This window comes from Microtus ochrogaster, linkage group LG9 (genome assembly GCF_000317375.1).
Source record: "Microtus ochrogaster isolate Prairie Vole_2 linkage group LG9, MicOch1.0, whole genome shotgun sequence".
Lineage (NCBI taxonomy): Eukaryota > Metazoa > Chordata > Mammalia > Rodentia > Cricetidae > Microtus > Microtus ochrogaster.
This window is the reverse complement of record NC_022034.1, coordinates 17,275,071-17,302,484: the sequence shown is the minus strand read 5'-3', so window position 1 is coordinate 17,302,484 and position 27,414 is coordinate 17,275,071. Positions and strand designations below refer to the sequence as shown.

Below are 27,414 nucleotides of genomic sequence, written 5' to 3'. Positions count from 1 at the left end.
CTAAACTTGGCCCGTGTGCTACGCCTGGGAACAATCTAAGAAACCATGGTATTGAGTATGCGGGGCAAGCTCTGCTCACTGCCTATGTCCTTGGATTTGGACTTGAGATCTCAGCTTGGTTTTCATAAGTGTTGTCTTGGAAATGCAATTAAATTCATTCATCTCCCTCCAAACTAGGATCACGCCCACCCCTCTTGGAGAAGGGAAGAGTACAGTCACCATCGGACTGGTGCAGGCCCTGACCGCCCACCTGCACGTCAACTCCTTCGCCTGTCTGAGGCAGCCTTCCCAGGGACCCACGTTTGGAGTGAAAGGTACCGATTTTCAGAGTAAAATTAGGGCCATAAAAGTTCCAACTGAACATGAGACACGAAGATGGAATTAAATGTTTGCAAAAGAGCTGGCCGATCATTCCTCTGTATCCCCTGAACACTCAGGCGTCACCCCAAGTTGAACCTTTTAGTGTGTAAAGGCATGCAGAGGTTGCTGCAGGACTGGGTTGGGGAGGTCGTCTGTGGAGCCCCAGGAAGCTGGTCCCTTGGCGCCGTTGCTCAGAACTCCTGCCTCCAGCAGCGTCTTCTGTATCATCCCCTTCTTCTCCTTCGCCAAGCGGTTTTGAAACTCTGCCCATCTCATTGGAGCCTTATCATCCCAGCCACAGTGAGAGGTCTTTTCCCGTACACAGATGAGCTCTTTAGGTCAGGCCCCAAGTCGCAGCTTGTGGGAGTTGCCGTGTGGGGCCAAGGAGCTCTGGAGAGGAGACAACTGGCTGTGTGCAGAGCCGTGAGGAAATTCCTCTCTGGCTTAGCGGAGCTGATGTCTGGCACCTTCCCCTTCATTACTCCCGCTCTGTTGATTTATCATGAAGTCACTCCTCGGCCCTTACTGCCGCAATTACTGCGTGTTCTTGGCAGCGTGCGGTTTTTAACTGTATTTTATTTATATCGCTGTTACAAATATTAATAATTCCTAACCCATTAAGTACTGATTCCTCCTGGAGGGCCATGCATTATGAAGCAGATTGGACATGAGACTTAGAGCATAGAGTCCAGGGTCTTGTTCATGGCTGGTGTCTCTCACCTCTGCAAGGTCTACAGCCAGTCTGCACGTCTCTGACCCCATCTATAGGTGTAGAAGGGCTTGTAGCACCAGGCTCATCTGGCTATTGTGAGACTCAAATAACATGGGAAGAGCAAGCGATGTTGTAAAATGGCGTACGCGTGTGAGAGACTAGTGTCTAGTATAATAACTAATATTGGGAGGGATAAGCAACCATCCGATGAATTACCTGAAGTTTATCATTTTCATGTCTGAGGTGAGGTGTTCACGGTGAATATTTTTTGGTTTTGTTGTTGTTTGGCTTACATGGTGCCGAAGACTGAACCCCAACAGCTTGTCCAGTTCAGGCACCCTCTCTTCTATTGCTTAGGGTCTTAGCTGGAATTTTTCTAGTGTCAGGTTTCTTGCTAGCCCCATAATGGCTCCCTCAATCAAAATATCTCTTTCCTTGCTCTCATCTCTGTCCTTCCTCCTTCTCTACTATCCCATTCCCTCAAGTTCTCCTTCCCCCTCCCCTTTTCTTCTCCTTCCTCCCTCTCTACTTCCCCCCCCCCCCCACACACACACCCGTTCTGTTATTTCTGAGGGATGTTCTCGCTGTGCAAACCAGGCTGGCTTCGGGTTTGTCGTAATCTTCCTGAGTCTGCCTCCTGAGTGTTCCACCAAGCCTGGCAGGGGGCATTAGGTTTTATTTTATGTATGACTTAGATGAAACATAACCAATGTAGACCCTAAAGTGAATTTAATAAAATGATCTCTTATCCTGAAATATGTGTTTTATAGTACTGATATTTGCTGTATTGTATTTACCTTTGGGGACATTTTTTGTTTCATTTTTTTCACATTTTTTAAAAGTAGGACCTTGCTGTGTTGCCCAGGCTAGCCTTCAGCTCACTCTGTTAGCCGGCAGGCCTTGAATCCATGATACGCCTCTCAGTTTCTCTAGGAGCTGTGATTGTAGGCCTCTGCCAACCTTCCTTTTTATTCAAAGAAACAGAAGGCCTAAAATGGCATTGCTGGATACAGTGCGCTGTTTTTGTTTAATTTTGTTTGTATGGATAGAGTCTCTGGGCCTTAGCCGGCCTTCCCTACTAGGTGTGAGTAGTGTCCTTTAGCCTGTGTCTATTGTGTAACTAGATCTGGGGACTCACCTCACTGTGCTTCCTTGCTCTCTTGTCTAGGAGGAGCTGCAGGTGGCGGATACGCTCAGGTTATCCCCATGGAGGAGGTAAGGCTGTGAGATGCCCCCCTGACCCTGGTGACTACGTACAGATATGTATGTGCTTCTTGGTGTGACTATTCACCTTCCATTAATATACGTATATTTTTCTGTAGCAAATGAATGTTAACCTAGTCCCTGGTTGAAGTGTTTTATAAATACATTATAAAAATATATTTGTGTATGAATATGTGTGTATGTATCTGTATACATATGCACATGCATGCATGCACACACGCACACACATCATATTGCCTTTCTAAATTCCAAATTTTAGAATTCCAAAATGGCTCTGTATCGCCAAGCCTGCGTGGACTCGAGCCCATTTTAAATAATATTGTCCTGAGGCCCATCAGTCATCTCTCAGACTGCCAAACTCAGAAATGGATAGAGGGTTTGTTCTGCCAACTGAGGCCACAAATAAAAGCATCTCAGAGAAAATGGGCAATAGGAGTTGATAGCGTTGATCTTTACTTCTCCAAGAATGCTTCCTTCATTTTGCTTCCCTTCCCTTTCCTCCTGTATCTCACCAGGACGTGTTCGCTCCTACCCTGCTTTCTGCATCAACTCATGTGGCAGTCCTGAGGTCTTCCTAAGCTCTTGTCTAAGAAGGACGCTGTTCTTCCTGTTACCTGTTACTTCTGCATAATCTGAGAGATTGTAACAGGCCTTTGCTCCTCCATTGTAGTCTTTGTGTCCCCTTCTTGTCAAGTTCCTTGAAGGTGCCTGTCCTGTTTTCTAAGAGGCTGCTGGGATGTATGGTCTCATGAACGCTAAGCATGCGTGTAACCACTGACACTGGTTCCCTGTTTTCTCTTGGTTCTAAGACTTTTCCCATGCATGAAATGTTCTACTCTCCCTCTGTCCTCACTACCTTGCCTAAGTTGGGACCCCAAGACTCTGCCTCACTTCAGTAGTCCCCCAAGTTCTTCACGAGCTAGAAGCCAAGACCCGAAGGCCAAATTAAGATGAAGAAGAAGGACCATGGCAGGGAAGCTAGCAAATATGGACAGAGTGCTGATCTGTGTGGGTCTTCAGCTCCAGGGCTCAGTGTAGGACTCATGGATGGCTCTATGTGTCTCATCACACACAGAGGCAGGCAGTTTGTCACTTGAAACTGTTTTTTACTATGTGTCTGCTCCATCTGTATCCACGGCTCGTATCTTAGTGTCTGCCATGTAGCGGGTATTGGTTGAGCAGATTCTATACGCAGGCATCAGAGACTCAGAGAAACGTTAGAATGAGTTCTAGGTGGCCAAGGAATTAAAGGCACTAGATTGAAGAATGCCAGTCTTGTGAAGAACGAGGCAAGGTGTTTCTAGTTGGAAAACTCTGTAAGGACAGTCCTGTGACAGAAAAGGACATAGTCTGTTGGGGGACCACACGATGTCATAGAACTTGACCAGAATGTAGGGGCAGGGTAGGCAGGCGAAGGCAGCAGAGTAGACACGAGCCAGCCTTCAGTTCATAGCCAAGAGGTTAGTTAGGTTTGACTTGAACATCATAGTCAGCCACTGGAGCGTCTTGACAGGAGATTAGCAGGGTCACACTGGGTTTTGTGTGAGAATATTAATAATTTCAGTCAGGAAACAAAATGGAGGATGGGATTTTCCACTCGTGGCTTCATGTGGGTCTTTAAAATGCTACCGACTTGGAAGCTCTTTGGATTGCAGATTTGGAAGTTAGAGATGTGAAAGCCATAATAACTTTTCCATGAAGGTCTGCAAGGGCCAGAAAGCTAGACGGCTCAGCCATTAAAGGCACTGGGCAGTCCAGTCTAGAACCTGATTTCAAGCCCAGAACCCAAGTGAAGGAGAAAGGAAAGGGACCAATTCCAGGAAGCTGTTCTCTGACCTCCACACATGCCATGACATGCCCACTCCCCTCTCTCCACCACATACATACAAGGCAATAAGTAAAACTTGACTAAGTTAATTTTAAAAATTAAAGTTTCCAAAGTATGAGTGTGTTGCTTTCTTAACTAGTAAGCATATATTAACGCGAAACTAGCTGTCGGTAATGTTTTCTCTTAGTTCATTTTTACTCCCAAAGACTTGTTGTATTCCCAAGTGTGTTTGAGATAGTATAGTTTCCTAAATAATGAAGGGTACAAATAAAAGATTGGAAATGAAGACAGTGTGAAAAAGAAACTAGTCATTAAGCCCATGAGAATGTGTCACCTTTAGCCTGTGGACGGAAGAATCTGTGATAAGAGAGACAGACTCTCAATGCTTCTTCGTCATCAAGTGGAGGGCTTGACCTTGGTGTTCTGATGTAGGCCATCTCGTCTCAGCTCTGTACAGACAGATAATTAGCACACTGCTTTATTAATTCAGGCAGCCTTTGAAAACAGTGCTATCCGTGTGATACAAATAGAGAGATGTGACATTTTTTTTCTAGTTCAACCTTCACCTGACGGGGGACATCCATGCCATCACCGCTGCTAATAACTTGCTGGCTGCGGCCATTGACACAAGAATTTTACATGAAAGTACCCAAACAGACAAGGTGAGGGGGCCCTTGTTAGCCATCTTGGCTTTTATCCCAGGCTTCCTGCCTCCTTGAGGACTTCACGGAAGATGGTTACAGCCCATCTGCTCTGAAAGTCTATTCAAACTTCAATGGGTTTTCCTCATATCCTCTCTTCCAGAGGAGGAGAGCTACACTTCAATCAGCTTCTCAAGTGGGTCGATGATCGCTGCAGAGCAGCTGGGAGAATTGTGCTATGCTAATTAGTTCAAAAATTATTCGAGATGAGTCTTTTAAGTTGTAAAGGTCTTGGGTACAACGTTCATTTTCACTAGGGTCACAGACACGTTGGTCCATTCTCAAGAGGATTGGACTTTTGGGGGAGGGGGAGTTGGGGCTTCCAGTACTGGGACTTGAACCCAGGTCTTTGTGCATGAGCTGTACCATTAAGTTTTAGCCACAGTCAGCCATTTGTAAGACTAAAATTACATGCAGCCATCATGCAGGGTGAAAGAGCTCAGAGGCCCTTTCTGCCTTCATACGCGTGAAGTCCAAGAACCAACTCAGAACTGAAAGCAACTGAGTTCTAGGAGATAATTCCTCACAGACAGAGGTTGTGGGCAAGAGAGGTGTTTCCTGGCATGCTTTGGTATAAGGGTTCTACATTTTCACTGAATCTTCCCACCAAACTCAGATAACTCTTTGGTAAGTGGTAAGAGGACAGACTGGGTAGACTTAGGCAAACTCTTTGTCACGCACCTCGTTCCCACTTTGCAAAGCTTTATTAAAATGACAGAGTTCAAGTTGAGATTGTTTGTATCAGCCCTCAAGTGCCAATAGAGCCTGTTTGGTCATAACTGTAGTGAACAGTGTCCGTTTCCGAGTTCTCCAAGATGTGGCTGAGCCTGAAGCTCTGCTGTGTGGTTTTGTTTTCTTAGGCGCTGTACAATCGGCTGGTTCCCTTAGTGAACGGAGTAAGAGAGTTTTCAGAAATCCAACTTTCTCGGCTGAAAGTAAGTTTCCAGTTAATGGTTTTTAAGAAGAGAACATTCGGGCTGAAAAGATGGCCCAGTGGTTAAGAGCACAGGGTACTCTTCTGGAGGACCTGGAGTTCAATTCCCAAGACCCACATGGCATCTCACAGCTGTCCATAACTCCAGTTCCTGGGACTCCAGCATCTTCCACACAGATATACATACATACACATATATATACATACACACACACACACACACATATATATATATATATGAAAAACACCAATGCACATAAATAAGTAAGTAAATAAGTAAATAAACCTTTACAAAAAAGAGAGAGAACATTCTAGAAACTTGACTTGATTTGGGTTTTCAGATACTTCTTTGGTTATTCCCAACCTTCCTCATGCTGCAACACTTGAGTACAGTTCCTCACGTTGTGGTTAACCCCCAAGTATAAAAGTGTTTTCTTTGCTACTTCATAACTGTAATTTTGCTACTGTTATGAGTCATAATGTCAATATCTGATATGCAGGATCTCTGATGTGTTACTCCTCCAAAGGTGCTTCTCAACCTATGGGTTGAGTATTAATTCAGAACATCACACACAGCTAAGTCCATTGGTGCACCCCTGCACCAAAGAGCTACGGAAATGATAACTTACATTTTTTTTTTCTTTTAAAGATCATGTAGTTTAAGAAAAAATATTTCCATTTTGTCTTGCTTATTCTGTGTGTGTGTGTGTATGTACTTGTGTTTGTGTGTGTGTGTACTTGTGTGTGTGCGTGTGTGTGTACTTGTGTTTGTGTGTGTGTGTGTAAGGCAGAGGACAGCTTACGGAAGTTGTCTCTCTCCTTTAAGTGGGAGTTCCTCCAGGTATTGAATTGAGGTGTTAGAGTTGGCAGCAGGTATTTTGCCTGCTGAGCCATGGGCTCCGTTTCCTCATGTGGGGGGACTGCTTGTTAGCCTGTGAGCGTCCTCATTAACTTACACATCAGGTTTTTAAGGAGACTTCTTCTGCAGAGAAATGGTTTCCTATTTGTAGCCATTCGAAAAAAATGGTATGGTAACTTTGGATAGCCATCTCTCGGTTTTGTTTGTTTGTTTATTTTGTTTTGTTTTTTAGGATAATAATTATTACCCTTTGTATTTGAAAAAGCCATCTTAATTCTTTTCCATATGTTTTCTGGTTCTGTTAGCTGCTTTTGTCCTACTAACCATTTTTTTAAAGAAAAAAAAAAAACCTTTACGGTATAATTTATAACCACTAACTGGCATTAAATATATTTCTAGAGAAGTTTTTTCTTTTTAAAGGATATTTTCTTTACAGAATTAAATCCATTAAAGCTTTGTGTTGTTTTGGCTTTATGTATTTCTTTTGTGAGACAGGGACTCATGTAGCTTAGCCTCAAACTCTTGATCCTCCTGTCCCTGCTTCCCAAGTGCTGGGATTATACAAATACACCACCACAGCCAACTTAAAATTTTTAATTCATTTTTTCCAAGTGAGGTAGAACTTTATTCCTTTGAAAGTTAGACATATACTTGTGCACCTTCCGAGCTCAGTATTCAGGACCACACCAGTAGGTAGCACCAGCCTCATAGGAGCCACAAGCACATGTGTTTGCTGTGTGCTGCTGACGGGACCCCATTTTCAGATCATCACTTTAGGATATTCGTAGATCCCCACTACCTTCCCCTTGTAGAAGACATGCACTACAATGAGTTCACCTAACCCACAGCTCTCTGCAGGTTTTGTATTTTGCCAGGACCTTAGTAACCATGGAGATAGCTCATCACACAGGATGATTCTGTTTGAGTCTGGCTTCTTGTTCATTCTTGTTCTTATAATCTAATTTCTCCTCAATTATTAGAGACTGGGGATAAATAAGACTAACCCAAGCACACTGACGGAGGAAGAAGTGAGGAAGTTTGCCCGCCTCAACATTGACCCCTCAACTATCACATGGCAGAGAGGTAGGTACTGGGGAAACCAGAGGGCACTCGGGACCCGACTGGGAGGGCGTGTTTGAGCCCCATCTTTAAGTTCGATTCATAAATACTCAGTCTGACATACAGTTGCTTATTCTGGGACTTTATAATCTCACCCTCCATTCCTGTTCCTCCCAACACCTCTCTCTCTGCTCAGTCCCATTTACTCCCTCTCTTCCAGAAGCCCAAGGAGGGACTGTGGGTGGAGCTTAGTGGGAGAGTTCTTATCTGGCACGCGCAAACCTAGACGTCACAAAGTAACACCACCTTCTCTCAATGTCTTAGTTAGGGCTTCTAGTGCTGTGAAGAGACACCATGACCACGGTAACTCTTATAAAGGAGAACATTTAACTGGGGTGGCTCTCTTACAGTTCAGAGGTTCAGTCCATTACCATCACGGTGGGTAACATGACAGCGTGCTAGCAGACATGGTGCTGGAGAAAGAGCTGGGAGTTCTACATCTGGATTGGCAGGCAGCAAGCAACTGTGTACCTCACTGAACATAGCCCCAGGAAAGGAGACCTCAAAGCCCACCCCCACAGTGACACACTTCCTCCAACAAGGCCACACCTACTCCAACAAAGCCACACTTCCCACTAGTGCGCTGAGATTATGGGGACTAATTACACCAAGTGTATAAAGAACATCTTTTCTTTATGGATCTGCATTGTAAAATGTTTTGAAGGCAAGATCTCTTTTTGTCCTGGTGAGTTCTCTTCACCCAAACCTAGTTTGTTCCTCTACTTTTTAAGAAAGAAACATATTTTACATCATTCTTTGTTATATTCAGGACCTCAGTTGGGAGGGATAAACCATAACAAAAGGAGAGAGTTGAGCCTAAAGCCTACATCCTTTTTTAATTTTTTTAAATCTTTTGTTTTGCCTGTGTGTTTGTGACTATGCCATACATATGCAGTGCTCCTGACTATCAGAAGAGGAAGTCATATCTGGAACTGGGCTCACAGGTGGTTGAGCTGCCATGTGGGTACCTGGGTCCTCTGCAAGAGCAATAAGTGCTCTTAACTGGGACATGGGTGTGTGCGGATGTGGGTATGCACAAGTGTGCACACACGCATGGAGGCCACCAGTTGACATCGGGGATCTTTCTGAACCTACAGTTAGATTGGTTGGCCAGAAAGCCCCTCCCTTCTCTGCTTCCCGGGTACAGGGGGGGTACTGCTTTGTATCTGAGAGCTGGGGATCCAGCTCAGGCTCTCATGTGATGTGGCACACTTTATCAGCTGAGCCGGATCCCCAGTCCCTTTTGTTTCTGAGACAAGGTCTTGTGATGTAGCTCTGGCTGGTTTTAAACTTGCCATGAGGGCCAGGCTGGCCTGGAATCTGCCCTGATCCTAGAATGTTAGAAGTATAGGTGTGTTTCCAGCTGTGTCCTGCATATGTGTCACTCTGGCAATTGCACACTTCACAGATGGCCTCAGTGCCGCCTCCGCTTTCCCTGGTTCCCTCTCAGTGTCCCTGCTTCTTCTCCCTGGCTTTTCATCAAGTCACTTCAGCGGAACAGTGGGCAAAGGACTGAACACGGAGTTAAGCCTGGAGAGCAGCCACCACCCTGCTGGGCTACGTGGCCTTGAACAGTGCCCCTGCTCTGTGTTCTAGAGTCTTGAATACAGCATGAAGATGATGGTGTCCGTGCTTCACGGAGATGTGGCAACCCTACAGGTCACCGAAGTGGTGGATGGCATGTGTCTCAGACCTGTCTATCCTCCTTCAGAATATGTTCAACCAATACCTGAATTTAAGTTACCTTTCGCACATTCTCCTGTTTGCATTTCCTTCCCTTAGTTCAGTAGGTTCTCAATGCAGACCAACCAGCCTGTTATTTCCTCAGTCAAAAGCTTCAGGGGCTCCTATCCTGGGCCGTCGGGTCGCCATCACGCAGTTTGTCATTCAGGACTTCCTCTCTCCACCAGGGGCCTGCTTCATACTCTTTTCTTGGGCGTGGCCCTCCTTAGCCCATCTCTTTTCTAGGCCAGTCTTCTTTCTGGCTTCAGCCAGCCTCCCACCCTTCCTGAGCTGTCTACCGAAAAGCCCATTCAGCTAAGCCAGTAAGAACTGAGTGTCTCCCAGCAGACCTTGCTGACAAGAGACAAAGGAAGACCAGGCATGGAGTCTTCTCTCTTAACTTTACCACATTTGAGCTATGCAAACCACTTCCCCGGTTTCCTCATCTATATTGAGAAGCTCTTATACAGAACACCGAGACCAGTAGTGTTCCAGACTTCATCCCTGAAGTTTGGTGGTTTGGGCAGACAGCACAATAATGATAGCCAAGTCTAAACACAAGGGTCATTTGCTGTGTTTACATCTCCCGCTCATAGCCTAAAGGATATTTTAGAGTTTATGTTAAATAATTTTGTAAATGAAGCTGTTTTAGGCTGTGGGATTTTTCCACTACCGGTATTATATTAATACTTAAAAGGTTTGGATTTTGGATGTGGAACCTGTAGTAACATCAGCCTCCCCATGGGGAGGCTCCACTGAAATGTGAACACACATAAACTCAAAAGCGCGTCCCCTGTGTCCCTTGGAGGGTAACAGCTGTGTTATGTTGTTTCTCTGCAGTCTTCGTCTCTTAAGATTGTTAAAATCTCCTTGAGCACTCTTGCACGGATCCATTTTTTATTTTAAAGCAAATAATACTATTGTAATGATTTCATCAAAACCTGTTTTAAAAAAAAAAGTCAGCCACATTTCGCAATGTTAATAACTGCTATTCATAGTTTTTGGTATATCCGATTTTTCTGTACAACTCTTTTACCATTTATTTGTATGGGGTTTATTTCCTACCCAATTCAGTTATAACCTAAGCATGTTCTACTTTGTTAGCTCTTTCTTGGGATGGTTTATTCATTTTTTTATTATTATTTTTCATGTTGCTAGAGATTTAACCCACACAGTCTTTGGCATGCAAAACATATGTGCATCTCCAAGCTATATCCCCAGCACCTGGGGTGGTCATTTAAATGACTCTAGAATAGTCCTTTGGGGATGAGCTATATGACTTGTTCATGCCACAAGTCTAAAATCAACAATGTTTTCAGCCGCCAACACAAATAGTTTCAGCATTTTCCTGGGGCATTAGTTTTTCTAGAATTTTTTTTCTACTAGAAAGATCTATTATTAAAATGTCATTTGTTTACAAAATGTGTAGTCAACCTTTCAAAAACATCTCTGAGCTTGTGATACTCTTTAAATTGTTTTCGGGGACCTTTTAGTAAAAGAAGAACTGGGCAATGGAATGTTTTCAGTGTACTTTCAACCATATGTGTGGTTCTGCTGGAAGAGAAACTCTCAGACCAACTGGCATCCCTGCACATCTGCACTCTGCCCCAGCCTCAGAAATCATGGCATATCACCTCTTTGATGGGGACCAGTGTGCAATTGGATTCTCTGTGCGAAGACAGGAAGGATTGGAATGCTCTGTGGTTACAAATCAATTTTAGTGGAAGTGACAACTTCAAAAGTTAGCCCAGAAAAATACAGACTTGCATTACTGTTCGGGGTGCTAAAGGCTAGCAAATTTTATTGGTGAGGACAAGGCACCTGGGCCAGAGGAATTCGGGCTGACATCTGATGCGCAGTTTGGTCCTGACTAGCGAATCGGTTGGAGCATGGAGAGTCTCTGTTGATGAACTGAGAACGTTTACTGGTAGACTTTTCTGGCTTTGAGACCAAGTATAACCCAGGTGAGTAGAGCTTAAGATACTGGGCTGTTCCAGAACCACATCACAGAGGCAGGAAGGAAAACATATCTCCAAGCATGTATTATCCCCCAAGGACCAGGAAACTAGACTTTGTTATGTTGGGTATCCCAAAGCCCCTGCCTCTTAGAGAATCCAACTCCCCAGAACCTTAGAGACTTGCATGCAAGTCTATCTCCCCGTCACCGGCCAAGGGCCCAGTAGCCCTACTCATTGTCAGTCTCTAGATACCATGTCTCCGCTTCCCAATCCTAGCCCAGTGGCATTATGGGAAAAGGATGCCATGTCTTCTATCGAAGCCAAACAATGGCCTGCCCTGGTATGGCACCAGTGCCTGTCCTTCAGCTCTTGCGCTGGTATTGGTTACTTGAAGGATCAGGAATGCTCTGGGCATTCCTGTGGTCACTGTCAACACTATAGCTCTATAGAAACTACTTAGATTAAGGGAAGAAATAAGACAGTCAATCCCCTAAGCCACTGTCTTCCTTCCATGCCTGCACTCTGGTGCTCTTTGTGCATCTTCTCTTAGGAAACGCCAGGAGTCACAGACTGGCACCTTGTGCACCTTCATGTTCCTGCCTAGCCAGCACAGGACTGGGTACAGAAAAAGCCCTCAGAACCTGCTCCAGGAAGGAAGGCATGAGCATGTAGCGGATGACCTCTTTAGCTCTATCATGTAGATGCCAGCTGTGTGTTCCTGTCACTTTTTTAGGGCTTTAGCCACATCTGTGTCGTGTGGGTTGGAATTGAACCACATGTCTTCTCTCGCGTGTCACACGTCTGTCACTGGTACTGAGTTCCCAGAGCTTTTTCACTGGGTGTATCTTGGTAGGTCACAGTGCTCTACTGGGGCATCATGGAAGGCACAGTGTCCTTGGAATGGTGATGTTTGTCTTCCCTTTGTCAATATAAAATTTGAATGGTCTATTGTTGACTTTAAATGCATTTGCTGGGGAGGTGACCTTAGTCTGTGTCCAAGAGTGTTTATATACTACACAGAAAGAAAGAAAAAAAGGAGATGTTTTCGTTGCATGTGACTGTGTAACCAGCATCTTGGGAGTAAAAGCAACAGCGGGACTTCTGGTGACACTGTGGAGATGCAGCCCTTGAACCTTGCAGGTGTTCTGCTTCTGGCTTAAAAAATAAGAGTAGAAGTTTGTATATATTTGTCTGTGAGTGTGTTTGGAGTATTGTGCACATGTGTGGGTGGGTGGGTGGGTGTGTAGGCATGTGGGGGGGGTGAGAGAGAGAGAGAGAAACAGACATGGCAGCAGCAGCTGGGGTGAGGGCCCGAGAAGGATTTGTATGGCGTTGGGAAGATGAACAGTCTTCATCCCACAGATACTCCAGTTGCCCAATACATCATCTCTGTTTTCATTGGTGGCATATTATACACTTTAGTACATTGGATCTCAGTTGTTGCTGTGAACAGCCCTGCTGTTTTAAATCACAAAGATGAGAAAAGTGTCTATTCTGCCTTTCTTGGCATTATAAATTTAGCTTCTCTAAGCCAGATAGTTTTCACAGACTTTCTCAACCGGTGCGGTGCAATTCACACAAGCAAGAGTTGTGTCTGATCTAACCACAGCCCGTCTCCTCCCATGTGCTGTATTTCCTCTGGCTTTTCTTTTTAGCATGGTAAAATATGTGCGTCCAATGGTTTCCCTCTTGACCATCCGTGACTGTAAGCTGCTAGCACTGACTGCATCCGCAGTGATTCCTCCATCACCATTGCCTATACCCAAACCTCACCACCATCCCCTCCAAAAACCCTCCACCAGCATTGTTCTCAACCTTCCCAATACTGCTACCCCTTAATATAACTCATGTTGTGGTGACCGCCAACCATAAAATTATTTTCATTGCTACTTCATAACTGTAAGTTTGCTACTGCTTGCTATGGATTGAAATATAAATATCTGTTATGCATATGTCTGATATGCAACTCTGAAAGGAGTCTCCTATCCACAGGTTGAGAACCACTGCCCTAGACCCATGAGTCAGTAACATCCCCCCTGCTGATGTGACCCCAGCGCATCTTTTTTCTGTGTCTGTGGATTTGCCTATTTTTGAGCCCTCATGGAGGGAGAACCATACAGCATTTGCCCTTCTTTGTCTGCACAGTACTTAGGACATTTGTAGGGTACATATCAGAATGCTCATTTTGTGCTATGCAATATATCGTCAGTCAGTCCATCTATCTCTTGGTGAAAACGTTGGTTGCTCCTACTCTCTAGCCACTGTGCATGGAGCTGCTATGAACGTGAGCGCATACACTTCTGTTCGGGTCTCTATGTCTAGGTTTTTGAATAACACATAGGAGTAGAAATACTGGGCCATTTGGCTCTTACATGTATGAGAAACAAAACTGACTTATCACTTAGATGTCATTGGAAAATACACTTTCAGAACTACTGGTCCTTGCTGCCTAATCAAAAACACCCAGCCTGGCCCACCATCACCTGATACACTGTCTATAAGACACTTCCCACTAGACAGTGTCTTTCTCACTCATTCAATTCTTCAAATGAAGCCAGACCTTGACTCTTGTTTTCTGCTCCTTCCTCAGCATCTCCCAGCATGGCCAGTCCATATTTGTTTATAGAATAACCTACCTGTTCTCTTTCAGTATTGGATACCAATGACCGATTCCTGAGAAAAATAACTATCGGGCAGGGAAGCACAGAGAAAGGATATTCCCGGCAGGTAGGTGGCGCCATCTTCCCGGAAGTGTCTCTCCTTCCTCGGCTTGATTTCCACTCTTTGCTTTTTGCTTCTGTTCCCCCAGCAGCAGTGTTGGTGGCTCTCCCACTATCTCGGGTGGGTTCCCACTGTCTCTATTGATCTAGTAGTTGACAGTTTCAGGATTGCTCTGGAAATGAGAGCATCGGGAGGCAGGAAGTTTCCAGCATCCTCTTCTAAGCGCTTTTGGCTATGTTTCTGGGGAGACTCATTTGGGAATAGTTCCATAATTCAACAGATATATAACAATGGAAAAGTGAAAGTCTCAGATACATCACTTGAGTTTCATAAACCAAAGAGCAAACACCTACTTATTATGTTTAATAGCATGGAGAATTTTTCAAAGGATAATAGCTTATACTCAAAAGCAGACAATGTGGGAGGGGGGATTATGCCTTCCATTTAATGGGTCTCTGATGTGGGATAGTGGAACTTAGGAAATATAAGTTCATTCCATAGTTTTTTAGCCAGGCACAACAGCCTTCTAATTTTTTTTTATAGTAAACTTTCTTTGGAAAGTTTTTTTTAATTTATGAGCTTTACATTAAATTTTTATTAGTGGAAAAAGTTACTTTTATGATAATAGCGATTTCTCATACCAACTGGATTTTGGTAACTTTTGGTAGATTTTGAATTAGAAAGTGAAGGTGGGGAGATGGCTGGGTGAGTGAAACCCTTGCCACATAAGCATGCAGACTGGAGTTCAGGGTCACCCCTCATTCATGCCGGGTGGCCATGGTGACCTGCTGTGACTCAAGCATGTAGGGGACAAAGATGAGCCACTTGGAGCTGCCTCACTGTATGAGATGGAATGTGAGCAAGGAAGACACCTTGTTAACTCACACACATGTGCCCATGCATAACACACATACACACACACACATTCATGGAAGGAAAGGGAGGGAAGGTAGGAGAGAGAAAAGAAATGAAGGAAAGAAGGAAAGAAAGAAGAAAGAGAAACAAAGAGGGAAAGGAAGGAAGGAAGGAAGGAAGGAACGAACTAGAGGTTGGATCAAGAAGCTTGCGAAGACTATGTACCTCCCTTCTTACCCTAAACTCTGGAACTTTCACACACAGATTTCACATGATCAACATTATCTGTGCTAGAAAACCACAATCCCTCCTCAAAAATTTACAGAAGGAATTTAGTTAATGGAGAGAATAACCTAGAATATAGAGACGGGACCTCTAATTCAGAAGTGCAAGGCATCCTAGCTCTTAGACCAGGAGAAACCAGCCACCCTTTAGGGTTAGTATTTGGGGATGATCCCTAGACGCTGGTGGGTGGGGACCTAACTGTTGTCCTTACACACCTGGTCACAGCATATACATGTGCATCTGAGTGGGATTCTGAGGTGAGGGACCGGGTCATTGCCAAACCCACAGGGAACCATTCATGTTGCAGTCATGGGTTGGCACATGTTGCTTGCCTGGCAGGTGCCAGTAGAGTTTTCATTTAGAGAAAACCAACATGCTGGGATCCTTTTCTAAGAGAACATAGACTTTTTGGCATTGGTGTGTTAAACGTGTAAAGGGTAGCAATGGGCCTGGGAATGGCTCCATGGCAAAAGCCAAAAGCAGCTTGCCCTCCTTCGGGATATTATTACAAAGCTAGACATGTTTGATGTTGTGTCCTCAGACAGGTGAGAGAGGGCCTTAAGCCCTCACATGTAAAGAAATAGACAGCATGAAAATTGACCAGGTCCTGGGAAGAGGCGCTCACACCCAGGGAACAATTAGGAGATCGATGGGCGGAGTCTGAGTGGTGTGTGAATTCTCAAAGGGGTGAAGAAGCTGCAGTACCCAGTGAGGGTTCACTGGTGTGGCAAGAATTGTGATAAGATCTTACCATGATGTAAAAATCAAAGATGATGGAGTAAGTACTGTAGAAAGGGACTTCTAACCAAGGAACTATCTAGAAATGGTTCCCAGAATAAAACAAAAAAATAGATCCAAGGGTTTAAGAGACAGAAAGGGCATATCTGAAAGTCCTAAATGCCCTAGGTTTGATCCCCAAAACACTCCCACCCTCAGTTATAAAGGTTACATCAGGGCACAGTGACACATGACTATAATGCCAGCACTCAGAAGGCCAAGACAGGAGGATTACAAGTTTGAAGCCAGTTTTGGCTACATACAGAGATCCTATCTCAAAAATGACCATGTGGAGATGGCTTAGTTGGTACATAAACATGACCTGAATTCGGATTTCCTGTACCCATGTAAGGAAAGTCAGGCATGATGACATGTACCTATGATCCCAGCATTGGGGAGGCAGGGACAGAAGAGCCCTTGGGAGTTGCTGTACAGCCATGGAAGACTACTCACAAGGTAAAAGAACTGAGGGAGACACCGATGCTAACCTTTGACCTATACGCGCACACACATGCACACGCATACACATACGTGAAGACAAAGGCAAAAGCTAGTCGCATAGGTAGGGGGTCTACAGAGCACTGCACCTTGGAACAAAGTGGATAATCTATTCAAAGAACTAACAGGATGAGAACTTCTCAGATGAGGAAAACAGTGTTTCCATTTTAAAAGACAAATACGGAACAGAAAGGTTGCGGGTAGGGGAGAAAAGCAAAACAAAAGACTTCTCCCCAGAAACATGAAGCTGAGATTTCAGGACAGGAAGGAATAATGAAGAAATTCCTCCATGCTGCCAAAGAGAAAAGGGTCCTGATTACTCACGGAGGAATCAAAATTCTCATCAACAACACCAAATGCCAGGTGGCCTTGGGGAAATTCACTCAGAGTTCTGAAGGAAAATGATGAGGGGAGGCTTCGCAGAGAGGGAAAAACAACAGAGCTAGCGGGAAACACATTAGAGTGAAGGAGAACTTGAGAGAGTTAGGAGGCAGCCTCCTGGAACAAGGCAGCCATTAGCAGAAGTCGCTGTAGGGAGGGGCTGTTGCTGACAACAGTCAGAGACAGTGAAGGAAGCAACAGGCCAGTTTTGATCCGCTTGAAAATCAAAATCATCCATCTAAAACAGTGACTCACTCAGAAAATTTAAGACAAGTGGTTATCTGGGACACAGAACACGGATTATTGTATCTAACAAGGATGTTTGACAATTTATACTCAGATATGGCTCATCCCCTGGCCACCTTCATAATGCTGCGGTGTCCCGTCTCCTCTCTCCTGCTGAACCCTACCTCTGAAACCCTTTCTGTTGTTGTGATTTGCATGCTCTCCTGAAAACAGTGTCTGTTGCCTCTGGTACTCTCTCACAGTCAGTGGTTGGTGTCCGTAGGTATCTGTTGGACAAAGAAATAGAACAAAGAAATGACATTTGACAGATACAAAGATCAAATGCCACTGTGAAATGGTGTCTGTGGCCTTATAGATGAAGAGAGTAAGTGTGACTCCATGTGGTGGTGCAGGCCTGTAATCCTAGGACTTAGGACGCCGAAGCGGGAGGATCCCTGTGGGTTTGAGGATAGCTTAGTATACATAGTAGTAGTTTAAATTACTTGGCAGGTTGCTTATACTTCGTATCGCTTTAGGCAGTTTTTACATAATAAAGGGTTATATTAGAGGGCTGATTGCTTGGTTAAATCTTCATACTCTAGATCATCAGCCTGCATTAATAAAGGTAAAACTGCATGTCACTGGTTTGAATGGCTGTGTAAGCTCATAGAGATACATCAACCAGCTCACCAATTTTTGTTAAAGGACACGTGGGCTATTTATTATGGTTGACTCTCCTAAATAGGACATAGTAAGCACGTTTGTGCCTAGGCATGTACTTGTCTGGTATTATGTTGGGGGTAGGTTTCCAGGGATGCAGTTACAGAGTCAGTGTGTTGTATGATGCTCAGATTTCTGCATTGTTTTCCAGGAAAGGTAAACCCACTCACTGACTTAGCAGCATTGTACACTGTCCTTTTGTTTAAATCTCTGCCAATCTGAGGGATATGGTACACTGTCCTTTTGTTTATATCTGTGGTAATCCATTTATGTGATTTTTGGAGTGTTTTATTTGCCAAGCAATGTGAACATTCCTCTCTCAAACACATTGGTTAGTAAAACGAGGAACAATGATCCTTAAATAGTCTCAGTTATGTAAATGACCCTAAGATTGACTCAGTTTGCATTGCTATGTACATACATGCATATGTACATGCACGCATGCATACGTACATGTATTCACATATGGTCTTGCTCTTTAGTGAAGACTGATATGGAACTTGTTAGGTAGCCCAGGGTGGCCCCGAAACCATGATCCTCCTGCCTCATCCTCCCAGATGATGGAGTTAGAAGCCTCCACCATGATGCAGCCTTAGAGTTTTAGAACTGAGACAATTGCAAGTGAAGTGCTTTGTATACACATGAAAAATTTTACAAGTTGCTTGCTATGTAGATCATATTGCAAAAGCATTGCCAGGCTCATGTTTTGCACAGAAAATAGTAACATTTTGGTCATTTCTGCACACACTTGTGCTTAAAAGTTAGGTATCATTCAATGAAAACTCACGTCCGTTTTAGAGTGAGTTGTATTGAGGATATAGCTTTCCGGCAGTATTTTTTCAGTAGATCAATGGCTAATACAATCTCAACCAGGAAGGAGCCAGCAAGCTCCTTCCTGCCTTCAGTTCCTCATCTGTCGGTGATGAAAGTGGGTAATAAAATACCTCATAAGGTGATCCCACCAGGGCAGAACCATATTCTCTCTCTCTCTCTCTCTCTCTCTATCTATCTATCTATCTATCTATCTATCTATCTATCTATCTATCTATCTCTCTCTCTCTCTCTCTCTCTCTCTCAGCTTGAACCTGTCTGACTCACACTCCCCATGGGATCCAGAGAATTAAGCTGGAGCTTAACGAAGTGGCTATGTGCAGATATTTCCCCAGTGGCTGGACTGTGTGCAGGAGGAAACACGTCCTCCTTGTCTCCTCCTTTGTTCCCACTGGACTCTGTACAACGTGCTCTTGGAGCCAAAAGAGGGGAGGAGGAAGTCCTGGGAATATTTTTTTTTAAGAAAGTCGATGCTCTCTGGCTGTCATTGCTGGGAGCCTTAGGTAGGATGGAGCCATACCGTCAGAACCAAATACAAATCGGTTCCAGGTCATTCTTAAGCTGCTGGGCAAAACTGTGCTGAGAGGAAACTCAACAAGAAGTGGGCCTTGTGGACCGGAAGCTGGCAGGATGCTCTTATTCCAGTGTTTCTTCTTCCCTGGACACAAGGAGTTGTCATTAAGTATTAATGGACCTGTGGCTCAGGGCTAGCATGCTTGCCTAGCGTACTACCATCCTGGGTTTAATTCCCACCTCAACGAAAAGAAGGGAGAGGAGATCAGCAGGGTGGAGGGGATTATAATGTGACCTCCTTCCCAGACCAATTGCTATGAACAGAGGTAGCCAGTAGTTCACCGACTAGTTCATTCAGTATGCACTAAACACCTACTGGGTATCACAGGCCATTGTCCCTGCTGGAATCCAGGAGTCTTCCTCTATGGTCCCTGCCTTTGTGGCCAGACATTTTAGTGATAAAGATGCTCAGGAGACAGATAACAATCCTAATACTTCGGAAGGGGACCAAACCCAAGGCTTCGTACATCCTAAACAAGAACTCCACCATTGAGCTACACCAGTGTTCTACGTTAGTACTTAATGTTAGTCTGAAGCAGGCTGAAGCATGCAAGCTGCATGGTACAGTGAGCAGCAGGTTTCACAGGCGTCACCCAGTTGACTGCTATTCAACAGAGCATAGTAGACAATGCGGACAACCTAGGGAGGCCATCTTTGATGGTAGGAGCACAAGACCTTACGTGCTGTGCACTCCAGATAAAACACAGTCAGTGTGAACCTTCCCACAGGGGATAGCCCCCAGCTGTGACTGCTAAGACTTTGTGAAAAGTGCCCCTCCTGTGGCTCCTCAACTGACCACAGCATCTGCTTTGCTCTCTCAGGCACAGTTTGACATTGCAGTGGCCAGCGAGATCATGGCGGTGCTGGCCTTGACGGATAGCCTCGCCGACATGAAGGAGCGGCTAGGAAGGATGGTGGTGGCCAGTGACAAAGATGGGCAGCCTGTGACAGCTGAGGACTTGGTGAGTGTGGCTCGGAGGTCCATTTGAAGAACAGAGATCTCCTTCTTATACTGGTGCACAGTTCTGAAGAGTTCTGCCTGCCCAACTGTCTCCTGCACAAACCTTGCTGCTTCCTTTGTGTTAATGACAGGTCTATACCTGGCTGCGACCAGAACACCTGAAGTGTGTTTCATAACCATTTCACCATCCTTGTCTGTCTTGATCCCCACTTGGTTTGGCCAGGCTGGGCTGGTAGGGTTGGCCAGGCTGGGCTGGTAGGGCTGGCCAGGCTGGGGTAAACAAGACATGGACAGAGTCAACAATCCCAGGTGCCTGGTCAGCTTGGGAGATGCCCACCTAGAAGCAGAATCGGGGGTAGGGGACAAATCAACATGGCCCTAGGAATCCTCTTGCTAATTTATGCATCTTTTTCTCTCCTGTAGGGGGTGACAGGTGCTTTGACAGTTTTGATGAAAGATGCCATCAAACCAAATCTGATGCAGACCCTGGAAGTAAGTAGTCTCCTTTTTTTTTTTCTGTATTGCTTTTTTTTTTTTTCATGTGTATGTGTACATGTTGAGCAGGGATGCCACACACATATACATGCATGTGTGTGCAGGTCAAAGGTCGACCTTTGGTATTATCTCCTCAGGTACTATCAACTTTAGTTTTTGAGACAGGGTCTTTCACTAGCCTAGAACTTGCCAACAAGGCTAGACTGACTGGCTGGCCAGCCTAGGGCTCTACCCAGCTCTGCCCTTTGGGCACTGGGATTATAAGTGTGCCACCATGCCACTTTTTTTTCAATTGAGTTCTGGGGTTAAAATTCAGATTATTTATGGCAAGGACTTTACTGACTGAGGACCCAGCCCTGGTTTTCTTTTTATAATTGTTTATAATGTAGCATTTGCCTTCATTGGATTGACTGTAGACAATATGAATATTTCCTGCCAGTGTGAGTCTGGAAAAGTGTCAGAATAACTTCTTGGTCTTCTGAAAAACATAAATCAAAAGTTAAAAGTGAATTTACTGATTCTTTGGTGTGACTTATGTCTTGGCTTTGGCTTAATTGACTAGAATAGGAACATAGAAAATAAAGTCCTACCTAGTGCGCTTGTGAATGGTACTTCCATTTTTAGCCGACAGCACATAATTTGGTTAAGATATTTGCATATGTGAACTCTGTACCTTGATTCTAGACAGTCCTCTGGGAAGGGCTCCTGGAATCAATGACACTGAGGGTCTGTATCTGTGAACAGCCTAAAAATCTAATTTGTGGGCAGTGTTATATTTTGGACACACCTATTGCTAGTGTCATAGGAGGGCACTGGGAAACCTCCTGCCTCACTTCAGGTGGCAAAGATGCTGGCAGTTCTCAATCCTAGATGTCCCTGGAACACCTAGGAGATACTGGGATACTGATCCACACCAGGTTCTACCATGGACTAAGAGGAGCAGGTGGCTGGGGAGAAGTTAAGTGTAAGAGGAGAGAGGGCCTTCTTTTCGTCCTGGCCACCTGGCTAGCTTACACCCGAAATAATCACACAGAAACTGTATTCATTTAAACACTGCCTGGCCCATTAGCTCTAACTTCTTATTGGCTAAATCTTATGTCTTGATTTAACCCATTTCTATTAAGTCTGTGTATTGCCACATGATTGTGGCTTACCAGCAAAATTCTAACCAGCGTCCGTCTCAGGCAGGAGCTCCATGGCGTCTGCGTGTCTGCCCTTCTTCCCAGCATTCAGTTCTGTCTTCTCCATGCCTACCTAAGTTCTGCCCTATCAAAAGGCCAAGGCAGTTTCTTTATTCAACCAATGAAAGCAACACATAAACAGAAGGACCTCCTACACCAGTTAAGGCCTGGATATTCCAGACAAGCCACAGACAGTGTGATGAAATCGCCACATGCTAGAGCACACAGTCCTGGTGCCATTGTAGCCACAGGATCCATGCTTTATTCTAAATTAAAGTTTAATAAAATTAAAAAGGAAGTATTTTAGTAGCTTGGTCACCTTTCTACCGTCACATTTATTTAGGTTTCTGAGAAAGGGGTACTTGCTACATTTTAAGTACTTACAGCAGCTCATGGCTTGAGGCTACAGTACTGAGAAGTACTGGATTATAATACTCTGTTGATACTCTGGTAAGCAACCAAATTGCTTACCAGATAATTGGAAGTAATAATCCTAGGAAGTTTCTGGGAAGAGTTATTATGGAGACTATTCACTCCCAAGCATTCTACATATGAAGTAAAATCAAGATCTATATTCCTCTAAATAGATCTTTTAGACAATTTAGCTCAAAGTGCTACCATTGAATGTGTCTTTGTCCCTGAGTTTGAATATCCTATAACACCATTTTGATCATTAGTCCACTCAGACTCCAAACTGGGAATTTCACACCAGGACTGTAATGTTAATGAGGTTATTGATTGTTCTGTGGCCTTGGATTATATCCCTTGCTTCCCTGGGCCTTGGGTTTCTCGTGTCAGGAAGAGGTCGGCTCTTGCTCTCCCATTATTTGGTTCTGTGATTTCCAACTAAAACTACTTTGGCAAAACCGTGAGTACCAGACTGGAGAGAAACTGACCCAACAGCTCATATTCTGGTTAGATGAGAATAATGAGTTGTCCAGACCTGTCAACCATAGTTAACGGTTCCCAGAAAGGAGACAGAATACGCCGGGTGATCTAATGTAACCTGTTAGCTTTCCATTACTGTAACAGCTGCCCAAGATGAGCAATGTCCACAGAGGAAACTTTTCTTTAGGCTCCCGGTTTTGGAGCTTTCAGTCTGTGTCCGGTTGCCCTGTTGGTTTTGACACTGTGTAAGACAGCACATCCTGATCAGAGAATGGATCAGAACAAGTTGCTCCCCTCATAGCCAGCACATGAAGACAGTAAGGGACCAGGGCTCAGTAGTCTTCCTCACCTGGTCCCATTTCTTAAGGGCTTCACCACCTTCCCTTGGTGCCAAGACTTTACTGGAGGCCTGTGGAAGATAGCCAGGATCCAAACTCCAGCCTAACATTCCATAATGCACAGATATCAAAACATCCTTTTGTTCTCCTAAGATATGTAATTGCTGATTAAAACTCAAAATGGAAGGGCTAGGGAGATGGCTCGGTGAGTAAGAATACTTGCTCTGCAAGCATTGGGGCCTGCCTTTGAATCCTGATTGCCTACATAAAAAGCTAATTGTGGGGGCTGGAGAGATGGCTCAGAAGTTAAGAGCACTGCCTGCTCTTCCAGAGGAATTCAATTCCCAGCAACCACATTGTGGCTTCCACCCATCTATAATGACAACTGGTGCCTTTTTCTGACTTGCAGACATACATGCAGACAGAACACTGTATACATAATAAATACATCTTTAAAAAGAAAAGCTAAGCGTGATCAGATCACCTGTAACCCCAGCTCCCATGTCGTGGTGGGAGGTGGAGAAGGGGAGGATCCAGGACCAGCTAACCTGGCACGTGAGCCATGAAGAGCAGGAGACCATGTCTCAAATAAGATGGAAGGCTAGGACCAAAACATGAGGTCATCCTCTGACCTCCACATGCATCTGTGTCCTGAGCGATGTGCACGCGCGCACACACACGAAATAAAGATATAATCACAAAGCAGTCTTGCTGAGCGATGAGCCACAAAGCCTAGATAATAAGAAAAGCTCTGTGAAAGATATAGATTCTTACTTTTTAAGTAGATCTGCCTTAGATTAAGGAGCAACTTAGGGTGATAATTCCAGGAATCATGAAGCCTATGCCTGTTAGGCTGCACCATGTCACCTTGTGTCCCCTGGAGACCAGGGCCTGATGCCTCTCTGACAGATGGCGGCAATGAGGGCTGCAGTCTGTTGAGGAGGGGAGCCAGCAGCCATCCAGGGATGGAGCCGGTGACTCTGTCCTCATTGCACTTCTCCAGGGCAGCAGCCTTCCCCAGGCAGCAGGATCCTGTTCCTCACTCTCCTGAGGACTCAAATTCAGATCATGGCTTTGAGAAGCTGTTCTATTCTCAGACCATTGTTCTTTTTTCTTCCACTAGCTACTTCACGGGAATGTCCATGCTTCCGAGCCGCCCCACCCCCACCCCACATCCCTCCCTGCTTTCCGCTGTGTCAGCAAAGGGGGCAGCCTCTATTTTCACAGGTGGAGCCAAGCCTTCATCTGAGCAGACCCCCAATAACCTGGCAGGGCTACGGATAAAGCCTGAGAGTGTTTTAGTGAGAAAATGATTTTCAGATAGAACTGAAGCTTGTTGTCATCAATGAAGGAAAATAAAAAAGACTGTAAAAATGATTATATTGACAAGGTTGACTTAAGGACGTTGAAAGCCTAAAATTTTTTAACTAGTCCCTTATATTGGCTTTGCTTTATTTGCAGTTATGGTGATTGATTTCATGTCAACTGCTTTACACAAGCTAGAGTTATTTTGGAAGAGGGAACCATGCCCCCACCAGATTGACCTGTGTGCCAACCAATGGTTGATGTGGGCAGGTCTAGCTCACTGTGGGCAGTACCATCCCTGAGCTGGTAATCTTGGGCTATTAAGAATGAAGACCAGAAAACCATGCTGAGCAAATGAGGAGGTTTCTGCCTTGAACTCTTGCCCTGACTTCCCTGTGTGACAGAGTATGACGTGACAGTTATCTGCTGAAACAAACCCTTTCCTCTCCAGCTTGCTTTTGGTCAGCGTGTTTTATCACAGTAATAAAAACCCCACCTAGGACAGTAACTAGTAAGAATTTCTCATAAACCAAGTATAGTATGTGTGGATTAAAATGCCATAAAGAAACTCATTGCTTTGTATGCTTTCCAAAAAATATTGTAATAGTAAATTAGAGTTGGGTATGGTGGTGCTTGGCTTCGATCCCAGTATTTAATAAGTAGAGATAGAAGAATCAGGAGTTCAAAGTCATCCCTGACTATACAGCAAGCTGGGCCACCCTGGGCTCCATAATGCCCTGTTTGAACAACCACAGCAAGTCGTTTTCATCATTGGTACATTTCACCCATGGTTTTTTTCTTTTTCTTTGCTTTTGTTATCTTAATGATTGCCAGATTTCTAACATGGACAATAGTTGGACTATTTTTAAAAGATTTAAGCGGGATTTTTAAAAACTGAAAAACCAACTTTTGTATGAGAATGACAGTCCAGGCTTGTCCTTCATGTAATTGCCATGTCCTGGTTCCCATAATTTATTAGTTATATTTTTTTATATTCAGTTCTTTGTTTGAGACAGAAGTTTGGTGTAATCTATACTGACATTGAATTCCCAATCTTTGCTCCTGCTTTAACTTCCCAGAGGCTGGGATTGCAGGTATGCGCTGCCTTGCCTGGCTTTGCTTTTTCTCCTTCTCTCCCTCCTCCTCCCCCCTTCTCTCACTTAGTCCCTCCCTCCCTTCCTGTCTCCCTCCCCATCTGCTCTCCTCACTATGTAGCCCTGACTAGCCTGGCACTGGCTATATAGACAGACTGCCCTTGTCTACACAGAAATCTGCCTTCCTCTGCCTCACGAATGCTGGTAGATTTTTCCTGAACTGATGAATTGATATTCGCAGGGGAAAAATATTAAAATTATTACTTAGTCTATCAGGGTTTGGTTAAATTATTTTTTAAAATATAATATGGACAGTAAGAAGTAAGGTACATAGATTACTTCATGACCAACAGGCAATGAACAGTAGCTTATCAAAATTGTAGTCGAGGTGACTGCTTTCTTAGAGTTTGTCTCTCGTTCAGCATTAGCCAGAGTCTGATTCTGTCCGAGGAGACCTGAAACACACTTGGTGTCTGAGTCAATCAGGATATCTTTGGTTTTAGTTTTATTGTAAAGGGTTTTGTTTTTTGTTTGCTTTTTATTTGTTTGTGTGTTATGTATGCACGTGTTCATGTTTTCTAGTGTGTTTGAAGGCCTCAGGAGACTCTGGGTATCTTCTCTCTCCAGTTTGATTTTTCAGGCAGTTTTTTCTCACTGAACCCACAGTTTGTCATCTGGGTAGACCAATTGACCCACAACCTCCCTGTCTTAGCCTCCCCCACTTCTCTCTCTTCTTGTGTGCTGAAGTTACAGGCCGGTGTCACCACACCCAGCTTTTACGTGGCTTCTGAGGACTTGAACTCAGGTCCTCATGCTCTGGTGGCAGGCATTTTATTGACTGAGCCGTGTCCCCAGGCCTGCTTGTGTTTATTTTTAGGTTGAGCTGTAGCCCAGGCTGGTTTCTAACCCCTCCTGTATCTTGACATGACCTTGACCTACCGATCCTTGTGTCTCTACCCCAAGTGTTGGAATTCCAACACTCTACCTGGCTCCACTCTTCCTGGCTCACAGTACTTTCAGATCTCTTGGGAGCCGCTGTGCTTTGAACATGCAATATAGACTTGGAACTTTAACATGGAGCACTCTGTGACACCTTGAGTCCCCAAGTAAAGCTTGGTGTCCATTCTTCTGTTTCCTTTATGGTCCTCATTTGTCCTTGTTCTTCTGTAGGGGACACCCGTGTTTGTGCACGCCGGCCCCTTTGCTAACATCGCTCATGGCAACTCGTCAGTGTTAGCTGATAAAATTGCACTGAAGCTGGTCGGGGAAGAAGGCTTTGTAGGTAAGTCATTTTGCTTAAAGTTTAGTGATTGTAGACTCTTGATAGAATTGAGAAGATAATGGCTGGGATAGAGTATCGACATGAAATCCCATCTTTTATACCTCTCTTTGGAGAGGAGCTCGGTACTGGAGCTCTATTCTAGCCCATTACCATTTATATTGGTGAACCCTTAGTTCTGTGGTCCAGCACATATGCTCTTCAGAGCTCTAGGACCTGTCAACTGAATGACCTTGGACATATTTTTAAGTAACTTTGAACCTCATCTATAAAGTGGTGCTAGTGAAATTATTTTAATTCATCATCCAATGGCTATATACTCATATTCAGAACCTACCACATTCAAAGCTCAGAACTGGGGATCCCGTGGTTAGCAGAGCCGATCGAGCGGCAGGCTTTGTGGAATGTACTGTCAGTGATGGACGCACAGGAGACTGTGGTCACTGCCTGAGCTGTTAGCGCTCATCATAGTACTAGTAAAATCAGTGTTTGTTTCTTCCTGGAATCCTGGCATGGTTTTGTAACCTGATAGAAAGGAGGTTCCCAACTAATAGGCTCAAGATTTATTTGATGGATTTTTTTTTTTTTTT

At 44.4% G+C, this 27,414-nt stretch overlaps 1 protein-coding gene across 1 annotated transcript in view; it reads left to right on the top strand.

Annotated features, from left to right (window-relative positions):
• Mthfd1l (methylenetetrahydrofolate dehydrogenase (NADP+ dependent) 1 like) overlaps positions 1-27,414 on the top strand; it is a 130,330-nt gene that overhangs the window by 56,224 nt on the left and 46,692 nt on the right. The window contains exons 12-20 of the mRNA XM_013352279.2: positions 178-314; positions 2,241-2,287; positions 4,679-4,786; positions 5,686-5,760; positions 7,599-7,701; positions 14,068-14,144; positions 20,105-20,245; positions 20,668-20,736; positions 26,716-26,827. Of these exons, the coding sequence (XP_013207733.1) occupies positions 178-314; positions 2,241-2,287; positions 4,679-4,786; positions 5,686-5,760; positions 7,599-7,701; positions 14,068-14,144; positions 20,105-20,245; positions 20,668-20,736; positions 26,716-26,827 (869 nt within the window). The remainder of the gene's footprint in view (positions 1-177; positions 315-2,240; positions 2,288-4,678; positions 4,787-5,685; positions 5,761-7,598; positions 7,702-14,067; positions 14,145-20,104; positions 20,246-20,667; positions 20,737-26,715; positions 26,828-27,414) is intronic.